Consider the following 12,391-nt stretch of genomic DNA (forward strand, 5'->3'; position numbering starts at 1 on the left):
AGAACGGTGGTCAACGCGAACACGATCTTAATCAGTAAACGGTAAAAGGAATTTTGCGAGTATTATAATTTTTACTATAATTTATATTTTTTTTGCAATTTAAAAAAAATAAAAAAGTGTTTGGTGTGTCGTATATATTTTTGTTCATGCCACTTATCTTGTGGAAATAATTGTAGTATAAGTGCAATACGCAAAGAGAGAAAAGAAAGAAATTGAAAAAAAGGAGATTGGTAAAGTGTACAAATTCGAGTAATTTACCGATTTGGTGAAAGAAGGTAGCGACAGGTTTCAAGAATAATTCTTATAAAGAGTTTCGTCTAGTTGAGAAAGTTCAATTTCGTGTCGAAACAATAACAACAAAAAGGAAACAAGAGGGAGAGAGAAAGAAAGGAGAGAAAGAGAGGGAGAGAGAGAGAAAGAGAGGGAGAGAGAGAGAAAGAGAGATGAAGAGAAGAAAAACCGATGATGAAATCCGTGAAGAAATGGAAAAACGTCGACACAACGAATACGGTGAGCGATTCTTCGATACTCGATTCGGAGATTTCGATACGATGCATGTTTAATTAATTTGATGCGAATCGATCGATAAAAAATTAACAGTTAGAAAACAAAAACAATTCGTGATATATTTACTAAGGAATAAAAGAAAGAAATGTCCGAGAATTAGAATTAGATTATATAATATGAACGAAAAAATGATAAATAAAAATAAAGAGAAACAGTTTGTTTCGAGATAGTTGCCGAATCCAAAAGAATAGGTTAACAACGGGCTACGGTGGTCCGCGAGTCACTGGAAATCGGGTGCCGATCGTGCGGGATGTATATACGTTGGATATCAGAGTGATAATTCTATTACTGGTCGCGATAACGCAATGTACGCGTTAATAACTATCGTATTTCGTTCACGAATGGAGATTTTCACGTCACTAGTTATACATAGATTTGATGCCAACGATGCATCGCTTCCTATGATCGATATCGATATGATCATTATTTCTTCTTTCTGTGACAAATTTCAAACTTAAAAACAGATTATAGAATTATCATACGTGAATATTTGGTACGGATATATCTACTTACTATGTAATAGTATATATATATATATTATTATGAAGTAATATATGTCGTAAAAAAAAGTAATAACTTTCGTTGATGTTGATTTTGTTAGATAGTCAACAAAGATTTTTTCATAAATTCAAATATTTATACCTGATATCTCTGAACGTGGTTAAATCGTACCAATAGAAAGTTGATCACATAAAACGTCTTAACATTCGTTCAATTTCTTAATCTTTCGTTTTTCTTTATTTACAACTTATTTTTAAAACAGATTCCTATATAGAAATTTTTAATAAATTAAAAATTATTCGAAAACATACGAATCTTTCACGTGTAAAGAGAGGGTGTTTGCAATTTAATCGATAAACTCATCGAATTTTACTTTGTAATCCACGCGTGCGCGTTATTAATTACGATATTTGTGATCAAGACATAGTACTTTCGAATATAAAAGCTGTGAACGTAAAGTTCCAACATTATAGTTAACAAGGTCCAAGTCCAATCCCGTTATCAAAGTTTTTCTACCATTCGACGGACGTGTTGCGTCGTCATGGGTCAACGTACGCAACAATAGCACGATATTAGCATAGTAGCGTGGTAACGTTAAAAGTTACCCGTTAAATTTATCCATTTTCTTAGAATCTATTTGTTGCCAAAGTATTTACTTAATTCAATCACACAATACGTTTTAATATTCAAACATATAAAGGCAAAGAAAAGAAGAAAATGGAAATTGTAAAAGGAATTACATGGTTGGAAATCATTGTTCAAATTCATGCTCTATATCCTGTTTCTACATTGAATACTCGTTTCACATATATATTGTTATCAGAGTTACCATTAGGACAGGTAGAGATGAGAGAAAGAAGAGGAGGAGATAAAGGAGGAGGATGCGTAGTATCATGGATGCTCGAAAATGGCCGCTACAGTGAAACGCTGCGAATGGTTCGCGGTAACTGAAAAGAATTCCTTTCTCTCGGCTTGCTCCGCCTTAATTCCTCTTTAATTAAATTAGTAGCCCTTTAAAATTGGCAAGGTGAAATATCATTCTTTCGAACGAGATAAAGATTCCTTTCGAAGAGCAAGACGATATTTAAATTAGAATTTATCGTGTTAGATTGAATTTATTGAATTGATCGAATGAACATTACCGCTTATCTTTCGTGATTGTAAATTGCAATGGGGGGACTCGCAAATACACAAAAAGATACATGAACGTGAGAAATTCTCATACAGCATAACGCATGTTATACGTAAATAAAGTCGAATAACGATAACATCTCTACGATTAATGTAACTTTTGAAAAATGTATCTTTCCAAGCATTCACAAGTTGTTTTCTTTTTTCAATTCGATTGGATTCATTAACATCGCATACATTTTGCATCGTGAAAAATGCCAGAAATTATAAAAAGAAGAATATTCGAGTTTTCGTTTGCAACTCGATCGATTCTAAATCGAGATTTGCGTATAATTTGTTTACCATCTAAAAGTCATTTCTTTTTTCGCTCAAGACTAGTGGTGGCAACATAACCTGTACTCTATACCTCTTGCTCTATACCCTATACCTCATACCCCATACACCATACTTCACGCTGCATACCGCATACCGTGTTATTTACGATCCGTTTGGTTACCTATTGTTTTCGAGTTTCTCGAAACGGTTCGACTGGTTAGAAATCGTAACTCGCGAACGATCGCAAAATATTCCGAGCTAACTCGAGTGACTCGCTTAAATTCACTACACACACTTGTTGCTTATCCACCTCTTCCAACTTCGATACGGCCTGGTATCGAACGGCCCAATTGAAATAGACTTGTTCGTTTATTTTTCACCGTTTCCAGTGAACATAATGTTACGTTCGTGAGGTGATTTTTACGCTTATACTTGGCATATCCAAGGTTATTTGAACTATTACTATTATTGGTCGAAAGAACGAATTAGCGCTTGTATATACGTACAATTAATTTGAAGATAAAAAGGTTAGAAGGTTAGGAGAAACTTTATGAATATTTATTTTTCTTCATTGATTTCAAATATAGATACAAAAAATATATATTTTTTTTATAAAAAAAAAGAAAAAAAGAAGAAAAAGCGCAGAATCGAAATGATCGATCGATCTTCGATTCAATTTCTGAATATTCGAATCATAGTTAACTTTTCTCACGGTTAATTTCGTTATGATATACACATCGATTGATATAACGATATAATTGATAGACATCAACATCGACGGCATCGGACGTCGATGCGATATCCGACACGCGCGCTGACTTCTATCTCGGTTGCGTTAGGTGGAATAGTGGGTGGTGTTCTATCGGCCGGTGTACCAGCCACAACGATACGAGTTATCTCGCGATATACTGGCGTTCGTCGAAGAAACATTTAGCATTGTCCTACCAGTTCGCGCAGTCTTCTTCGAACTTACAATTAGTCTAGTCCAGATGTGCTGTTTGGTGTGTCTCGATCTTTTTTGTGTGGATGAATCGTCCAGTCAAATCGTACGATCATCATAAATCAATGTTAGATAAAGAAACGTTTACATCTTTCTTATTGAATATCATCGTATCGAATGTTTGGCGTGGTTTTAACTGGAGACATCTGACGGATTAAACGTGAAATCTGTTACGTTGCCCTTTCTTCTTTTGATTTTGATCATTTCTATTAGATCAATTAGCTTTATCTCAACTGTCTTCAACTGTTTCTGATTTTCCTCTCTGATATCCAAGTATATCGATGATATTCATCGTTATAAGCAAAACACAATTCTCTACCATTATAATTAGTTGATATTCTGGCATCGATTTGTACAAAAAGAAATTACTATGCGAGTAAGTTGGGAGCCACTGTCGGTGTGCAACTACTCCAGATAAGGTATCGGTCGACCGCCGGTCTGCGATAACACTTCGCAGCATGACCCAACGTAACGCGCATCGTCCTGCTTAGCCTCGTTTCCTCCTCCCTCGTTGGTCTTAGTCCGCGTTTGCTTTCCGCTGCCGTCGCTGCCGCCGCTATGACGGCCACCACCACCACCACTACCACCACCGCAACCGCCACCACCATAGTCATCATCACAGTTACCGTCACCACCGTTGTTGCCACTCCTTTCTTTCTTGCGACTCTTACATGCGTGACTCGAGAAACGAGTCGTGTAATATAGTAACGTGTTTGCCTTAAAATTTTTGCGAATTCATAATTAGAGGTTATGTCTTCGAAATATCTATTCGATATTCGTGCATAGCTTCTGTTCCTTAAAAGTTAATTATCGCGCCCCTCGTGTTTTTTTCGAGTTTTTTATTTATTTATTTTTAACCCCCCCTCCCCTTTTTTTTCTCTAATCTTTCTCAGTCGATCGAAATGTTGTACATTCGACAAGAGTTAATGTATAGAAAATTGAGAACCTATAAGTATTTTGATGTACGTCGACCGATTGCGTTATCGGAGTGTCCTCGAACGCGAATGACCATCGCCAATGATATTTTTTTTTTTTTTTTTTCAACTTCCAAGTCGAACATACTTTTTAGCGTCAAAGCAAAACGAGACGAGTCGAAAAATTCGATATTCGATATAAAAACTTCGATGACGCATGAAACATGTATATGACATGGCAGTAGAGGTTATGGAAAATGAAAGGCAAAGAAATTTTTCAATCAAAGAGCTATAGACATAGGTGCAAATTCAACAATTAAGAAAGAAATATAAGAGGAGGAGAAGAGATGAAAAAAGGGAAAATGAAAAGTCATGTTTCCAGGATATAGAGAGAGGAGGATCCTTGAAACGATAGAGACGATAGAGTTGATAGAAACGCTTACATATACCAAGTGTTGGAGACATAGCATAACTCTCAGTGATAGGGTAATCTTTCACGGACAGAGATTAGCCAAGGACGCGCAGATAAACCGCGACATTGTTGGCATTCTTTTCTTTCTCTTCCACCATTTCTTCTTCTTTTTGCTCCTGTTCCCTCTTGCGCTTACTTCGTGTCAACTCGGATCATTGTCACCTTTATCATTTCTAGTAGACGCATCTCTTCCTTTTCGCGAATCTAGTCAATTCAATCGAATTGATCATTCGATTTCGAGAAAATATAATATAATATGGCAATTATAAGGAAGAAAATTATATACGTAGATTTTTCGAGGACACGGCATGGCCACCTGCGAGCACTTTTATAAGGGTATGTTTCGTATAAGCGTCCTTTGCGAACGCAGTTCTTTTTTTTACCATCACGAGGCAGCTGAACAATCTGCACGAAACACACGTAGATCCGTAATCGAGTCGTAGAATCATCGTCGTCTCGGCCGTAATTGACGGTGATTACGTGATAAGAGAAAAGAGAGGAGAAGGGAGGGGGGGGGAGGAAGAAATAGCAAAAAAAGGATGGTTATTTTTCTATCGAGATATATACAGAACGGAAACGAAAAGTTGAGGTCAAAGTTGGAACGAGTGAGTGGCATTTCGTATGGTCGACAGGTTTGCTGTTTTGTACCGTGCATGCGGGCGTTATCGCGTTGAAACGAGGCAATTCCTTGTCGGCGAGTCGAATGGTGTTAAACAAGGAAGGTTTACTCGTTTTCGAACAAGTCTAGAACGGGTATACACGTTAACCATCTATGCTTTTCCCGCGGGAAAAATATGGAACATCAGTCGCGGGTCCCTCAGGAACACGAACACCGCCCCGGAAACGCCCCCATTTCATCGTACGCCCGTTATCAACGAGTACCAGACATGAGATCGGTCCATCGTTACAAAATGTTTAAATTTTTCGATCCTTTCTAACCTGTTTCTTAGCTAAATATTCGTGGGTCGATGTTTTCCTCTTAGTTCGTCGTACGTCAGTAACGTGCAACGACGTCGAACTATAATTCGCGAACTTTCTCGTATTGTGTCGCGAGGACAAAAGTACATATGTACTTACTTACCTACTAATGCGTCGGCGAACTAATGCCATCTGTGACTCGCGGTTCGAACGATTTGAGTTACGGATCCGACCTGATTTGTAACTCCGGTAAAATTGTCGAAATAAAATGTCACGTGAATACGAGGTGAACACTCGGAAACATGAAAAAAGGAATATGTACAGAAGAAATAAGTGAATCGAGTGTAAAGAATTATGGAAGGGATTAGATTTGAGAAAAGGAGACGTTTGCGTCACATATATGTACGAAAATAAAAATATACGAAATATTCGCTTTTCTTCGATGAAAAAGAATAATGGAAGGATGGATGATCGTTAAATCCGATAAAACGGCAATAATCCGATGGAACGAAACAGGATAGTAAAATAATAACGAGACAAATATTTGTGGTCGCTCTTTAGAAAATCATTTCGTTAGTTTAAAAAATTTGGGACGTAACTAAATATATATTTACAGTCTATGCAGTTTTCTTTCCCAACGATTACGTGTTTCCTTTCAACACGATACATAAATTTATCATTTGGAAAATTTTTTTAATCCTTTACGCATGCATACAATTTAAAAATTTCTAAGAAAAGAAGTATTTGGATTGCAATTTAGTAAAACGATTTAAAACTCAAAAAGCTGAAAAGGGTAACGGGAACTCGGTCGTTCTCCCTCCGCGTTCACCACGAGCGTTCGCTATTTCTCTCGTTTTCTTTCTCTTCCCTTAACAAACGTAGATTTTGTTATCGCTTGGGGACAGGAGTCCGGCAGCGAGACCGGATGTCCGCCCGCGCGCAGGATGTGACGTCAAAACTGCTGCTCGATGGCAGGCCAGCGAATACCGTAAACCTACCTACCCGTCCGCCCTCTTGCCTGCTTGCCTGCCGCTTTGCTTGCTTTGCCTGCCTGTTTGCCTGCTACGCAAACAATTTTCGTCCACCCTACACCCTCTTTGCTTCACCTCGACGTTCAGTACCGACCTTTTTACCTATTACCTATTATCTTTAGTGGCACGATTATTTTTATTCTTGTTGCTTTTTTTATTATTCTATAGATTGTTGATAAAGAAAAAAACAAAATAACATAAATAATTTCACTTACCTCGATAGATTTTTGACGAAAGAATTTTCTAACCTAACTATTTTTTACATATTTGGATTTGGATGGAACGATTCCAAACTTTTTATTTTTCCAATAATGTGCGTAATATTGTTGTTGTTAATTACGGGAAGAATACTGATCGAATACTTTATAATTCGAAAGTATACCGATATGAATTCGAATAATTCGAGAAAACGTGCACCGATCACTTTTGCGCTGATCTTTTGACTTGACCGTAAACGTGCGAGGTCGCTTTTGCACAAGAGGACAAAGAAGCGAATACCTACCGTTCCGTATTGTTTTTGTTTCTGTACTGGTTCGTGCAATGTTACAGTTCTAAGATTTTCCGAGTCAAGAGACCCGTGAAAGCTGTGAAAGCCTATTATTTGTTTATTTAGACGGGTGTCGGCTCGTGACTAACCTTTGACCAACTTGACTGCGATGACAACCTTTTTCTTTGTTCAAGAACAATTACGATTGTACGCGCTTCAAGAAGGAAAATTTTTTTCGCATACAGGGACCCTGAACTTTGCTATATTCGCCATTTGTGATCTACTGTTCGATGACGGATCGATAAAGAAGTTTTTGAATTCTCTGTTTTATCTTTGAAACGGTTAGGTAAATACGTATAACAAACGAGCAATAGTTACGAAGAAACGACGAACGAAACTTGTCTCGGGCTAAACTAATAACCATCTCTCATCCACACAGCTGTGAGCGAAGGCTAGAAAATTAACTCGAAAATCCTCTCGACTTAATACCCCATTACGGTCTCGATGTGAATATAGTGGGGTACTGGTGACGACCTTCGACCTTTAGACGACTGATTTATTAATGCTTCGCTCCCTTTGCTTCTTCACACACTTCTTTTTTCTCTTTCCTCTCCTCTCTCTCTCTCTCTCTCTCTTTCTCGTTAACCCTCTCATGTAATATATGTTTCATCTTTCCTTCGAATATTTGACTTCAATCGTTAAAAACGACCTCAATTAAAAATAAATCTTATTTATTTATATATTACTACGATAAAATAAACAAACATTCGTTGATATTACATACAAGTAATCATATTTTCGTTTGATAATTTTTTTACGAACTTATGATTCGTCGATGTAAGTCGATAGAAGTTCACTTTTGTCACGGAATTCTGTGATTGAAGTATATTTCCTTGTATCGTAAGAACGCTTTGAACGTGATGCGTTCATCGAGGAGGTGGCGCTTAACCATATTTTTTTTGGAATTCGAAAAAAAAATCGTAGGACGAGTGCGCTTTTACTTAAGGGTAAAGGAAAGAAGAAGGAGGAAAATATGTCCCATAACGCGATCCCTTCTCATGTTACGCCACGCAGTCTGCGTTTCGTTGTTTCGCGGCTCGTGACGGCTGACACGTCTCACGAGAGTAATGGAAACGAAGTTACGTGAATCTTGAAGGGTGCGTGGACACGACACTCGAGTTTTATTGCTACTTTAGACTTAATAATATTTAAACTATAATACACACACACACACACACATACACGCACGTATATGTATATATACTTGTACGAATATATACTTATGCATCTTACGATTTTCCTTCTGAATCGTTACTATTATTTATATATTTAAAACTTTTTTTCGTGTTCGTTTCGCTCACATTTTTTTCCCCCAGATATTCCTTTTATTTTTGTTGTTATATACATTTTTCTTCTAAATAGGGAGATAGTTTATACAGCTACCTCATTTTTTTTTTTTTTTTAGAATGCATACACGTACTTTGCCAAGGTATCGATAATTGGCAGCTCTCTCTCAAGATTCATCGATCGTTTTTTCTTCGAATGGGTCGAAAGTGGCTGGTTAGAAAGTTAATGGAGCCGAACGAATCCTAGACTGGGGAGGGGGAGGATAGAACCGTGTCCGACCGTGTTGGTAAAAAAACATGACAGAAATTCGACACTTAGTATTCTCGCGGCCGTCGGAATAGTTTCGAACGGATTTGTCTAATTCCAATATATCCAATATGTAGTAGATTTTAAATTCCAATTTTTTTCCTTCTTTTTTTTTTCTTCTTCTTCTGTTAAATTTCTTCTCTCTCTCTCTCTCTCTCTCGATCGTCCAATTATTTTTTGATATCGTAAAAGTTTGTATCATATATAAATTTTCCTCCTCGTCCCTTTTTCCCTTTTACCGACCAAAAATGGTCGGTATTGTTTCCTTGTTTAAGATGTTACTAATGACCCTAACCGCGGCCCATGTTTCTTTTCTATTCTTTCTTTCTCCTCTTTCGAAGGGTAAGCAGCCCGCTTGAATATTTGTTTTCTTACCTTCGTCCCTTCCTCCCTTCCTTTCACCGATTCCTCCTCTCTTTCCGCATTTTGCGTTGGGATTATTATTCTTAGTCGTGCACGTCGTCAACCTTCAAATACACTCGCGCTCTTTCATACGCATCTTTCTATATTTACATACATACATACATACATATATTTATTATATTGTATTATGACGAAGAACAAACGATGAAACGATTCTCTCGTTATTATTTCGTTTATTTATTTTTTATTCGAAACGATCTATTGTAAGATGGATCAATACAAATCAATACCCATTATATACATATATATATAAATAATCTCTCCCTATACATTTCTTAAACGGTTCGATTTTAGATATATCATAATATACAATATTGATTACACATTTATGATCTTTATATATCATCTTTATGTATCATAATTAAGAACAAACGATGCAACGTTTTTATTACTATTATTGTTATTTACTTACTCGAAAGACTGTGTTGCTAAGATAGATCACAAATCGATACCGACAATAAATTTAATTTACGACTCGAATTAGAAATTCATATTTTTTTTTTTTTTAGCGAGTTTCGAGATAGAGAAACGAAGAACCACCGAGATAAACGAGGGTTACCGACCGCCCTCGATCTCTCTTCCCTCTCGTTCGTCAAGTTTCGATGCCGCCTTCTTCCTGATTCCACGCGATATAATCTCGAATCGAAATTGTCTCTCGATTTCGAATAATCATACGCATTTTTTTTTTTTTTTTCCCTTCTTCCCGACACCTCGAAAAACGTATCGAAAAATCGTGGTTTCACGGAATCGCCGTGCCGTGTTTTCAGTCGTGTGCCGTGGTCGCGTGCCGGCTCGTATCGTCTTATCAGAGTTAGGACGTATCGCATTCTATCAACCCGCAGAGGTACTTTGCCGTAATTCGGCCTCGCGTCTCTTTCGCGTGTACCGGTTTTTTTATTGCGTCGTTTGCCGTCCCTCTCGAATTGAACGAATTTGAGGAAAAATTGTGAATGGAATGGAAATTCGTCGAAGATTAATAATAAAAATTCGATGCGTGGATGACGACAGGATGGCAGGAAGTATCGTCGAGTCGTTTATAACGTGCAAAATCCACGGCGGAATCGCCGAGATCTTCAGAGGATATTTGGCCTTTCTACAATGGCGCGACTGTTCTATGACAAGAATATCAACAGAGAAACGCGCAGTCTGCGATTCAAGAGCCGTTTCAGCGCGTATACCGTATATTAACTCCATACCATTTTCTCCAACATAGCCGGTTACTTTAACCAATTTTTTTTTTTCTTTCCCATTCTTTTCATACTTTCCCTAGGCTTTGATTCCCAAAAAAGAAGGATTTGTTATCAATAACGAGTGAAAACAAATCAACAAATTTTCATCGACGAACTTGTAAAAGAAATCTTCGAAATCAAAGATAAATTCAAGATCGAACTTGCGAATCTCGAAACACAAGACTCCTCGAGTTGTTATAACGATTTATTATTAAACCAAGGAAGGGAAAAAAAAGAGGAGAAGAAGAAAGAGTCGGGGTAGAGCAAGGATGATAACTGGAATAAAAGGAATCGGAATGGAAAAAATAAATCGGTTGAAGTAAGAGGCTCGGTGGTGGGGATCGGGAGAAGGTCGAGATAAAGAGACTATTCAATCTCTGAAAATCTCGTCGTGAGGCCGCATCGATGCGTCTTGGTATCGTATAGTACGTTGCGGATAACAGTAAACGTTTTTATGGGGCCAAGAAGATAAGAGCAACCTCTGCCCCCGTTGTACAAAACGTCTTCCGCTCGGCCGACGAATCGGGATCCTCGCCGCTACCGCTTCTACACGGAGGAGGGGGAGAAGGGGAGAACGTTAACCTCGTTCTTTTTGGACGATGTGATGAAAAACGGAAAATTACTTGGTTCGTTCGAAAAATATATATATATATCCCAAGGAATTTTCCTTTCAGAAATATTATTTAATTTCTTATTCAATTTTTGCTAACAAACTTGTTGTTACGGTTACTCATCCATCCAAGCAATCTTGTTCAATAATAGGGAGAATAAGAAAGAGAATTAGAGGAAGAAGAAAAGAGAGAGAAGTGGGAGGCGAGGAAAATCGATTTAATTTTCGGTGTGCGCGTTACATCCCGATAACAACGACATTGAATCCGTATGGCTATGTTTTACGAGGTAGAGAGAGAGCGAGAGATACACGTTTTCGATGGCACGGCTCGATTTCGCAACGCGAGCGAGAAAGAATATTTGCTTCGTTTAACATCGACTGCGATTTTCATCGTCGAGCGATTAATCGAAATCGTGACTTACTTTATCCGCGTCTCGGCTCGATTCGATAATCCGATCTTTCAACGAATGTAACACCTTTCGTTAATTCGTTTTTATTACACCCGAAGCTAACACCTACGGATGATAAAACAGAAATATTATTATTGTATATTCGGCGGGCAACTTTTGGCAACTCCTTTTATCGAAATTGTATTTTCAACGAGAGGGTTGTTCGGACCTACCTATATTTAAGCCGCGCTCGCAACGGAACGAAAAAAAACGTTAGATAAATCAGCGAGCCTGACCTTTCCAATTCGATTAGGTAATGTCAATAAGGTCGACTGAATGTTAAATGCCGATTGATACCGAACGTTCCGTTGGGAGAAAAATAAAAACGCTTTTTTTTCGATCGTCGTGGTCTACGACGCGGGCATTTTAATCGTCTGCAAATGCAAATCGAGCTTGCACAAATTTTACCTTACGTTTGTCTAACGTCTTATCTCTATCGTGTCGTTCCGCCTTTCTTCCTACGTAATATATATATTTTTATATAATTTTTTTCAATCTATATTTCTCTTATTATTTCTCGATTCTCCTTTAATAATCGATACGTGAGATTAGAGGCGCATGCGAGACGATGCGTTCGATAAGATGCCCCGATAAGATGAAAGCGCCGAGAATCCGAGGTAAACTGGTACTTTTTCGTTTCGAAATCGATCGCGAGGGAAATAAAACGAACGGGGCAAGGAAAAGAAATCCA

At 37.8% G+C, this 12,391-nt stretch overlaps 1 protein-coding gene across 1 annotated transcript in view; it reads left to right on the top strand.

Moving 5' to 3' along the window:
• The window catches only part of LOC105735138 (uncharacterized), a 29,882-nt gene continuing 17,491 nt past the window's right edge, over positions 1 to 12,391 (top strand). The window contains 1 exon segment of the mRNA XM_086916655.1: positions 1 to 510. Coding sequence (XP_086772781.1) covers positions 444 to 510 — 67 coding nt within the window. The 5' untranslated portion in view covers positions 1 to 443.

The sequence above is a fragment of the Apis florea genome, unplaced genomic scaffold (genome assembly GCF_048593485.1).
Source record: "Apis florea isolate Af1SG1 unplaced genomic scaffold, ASM4859348v1 contig_3802_pilon, whole genome shotgun sequence".
Lineage (NCBI taxonomy): Eukaryota > Metazoa > Arthropoda > Insecta > Hymenoptera > Apidae > Apis > Apis florea.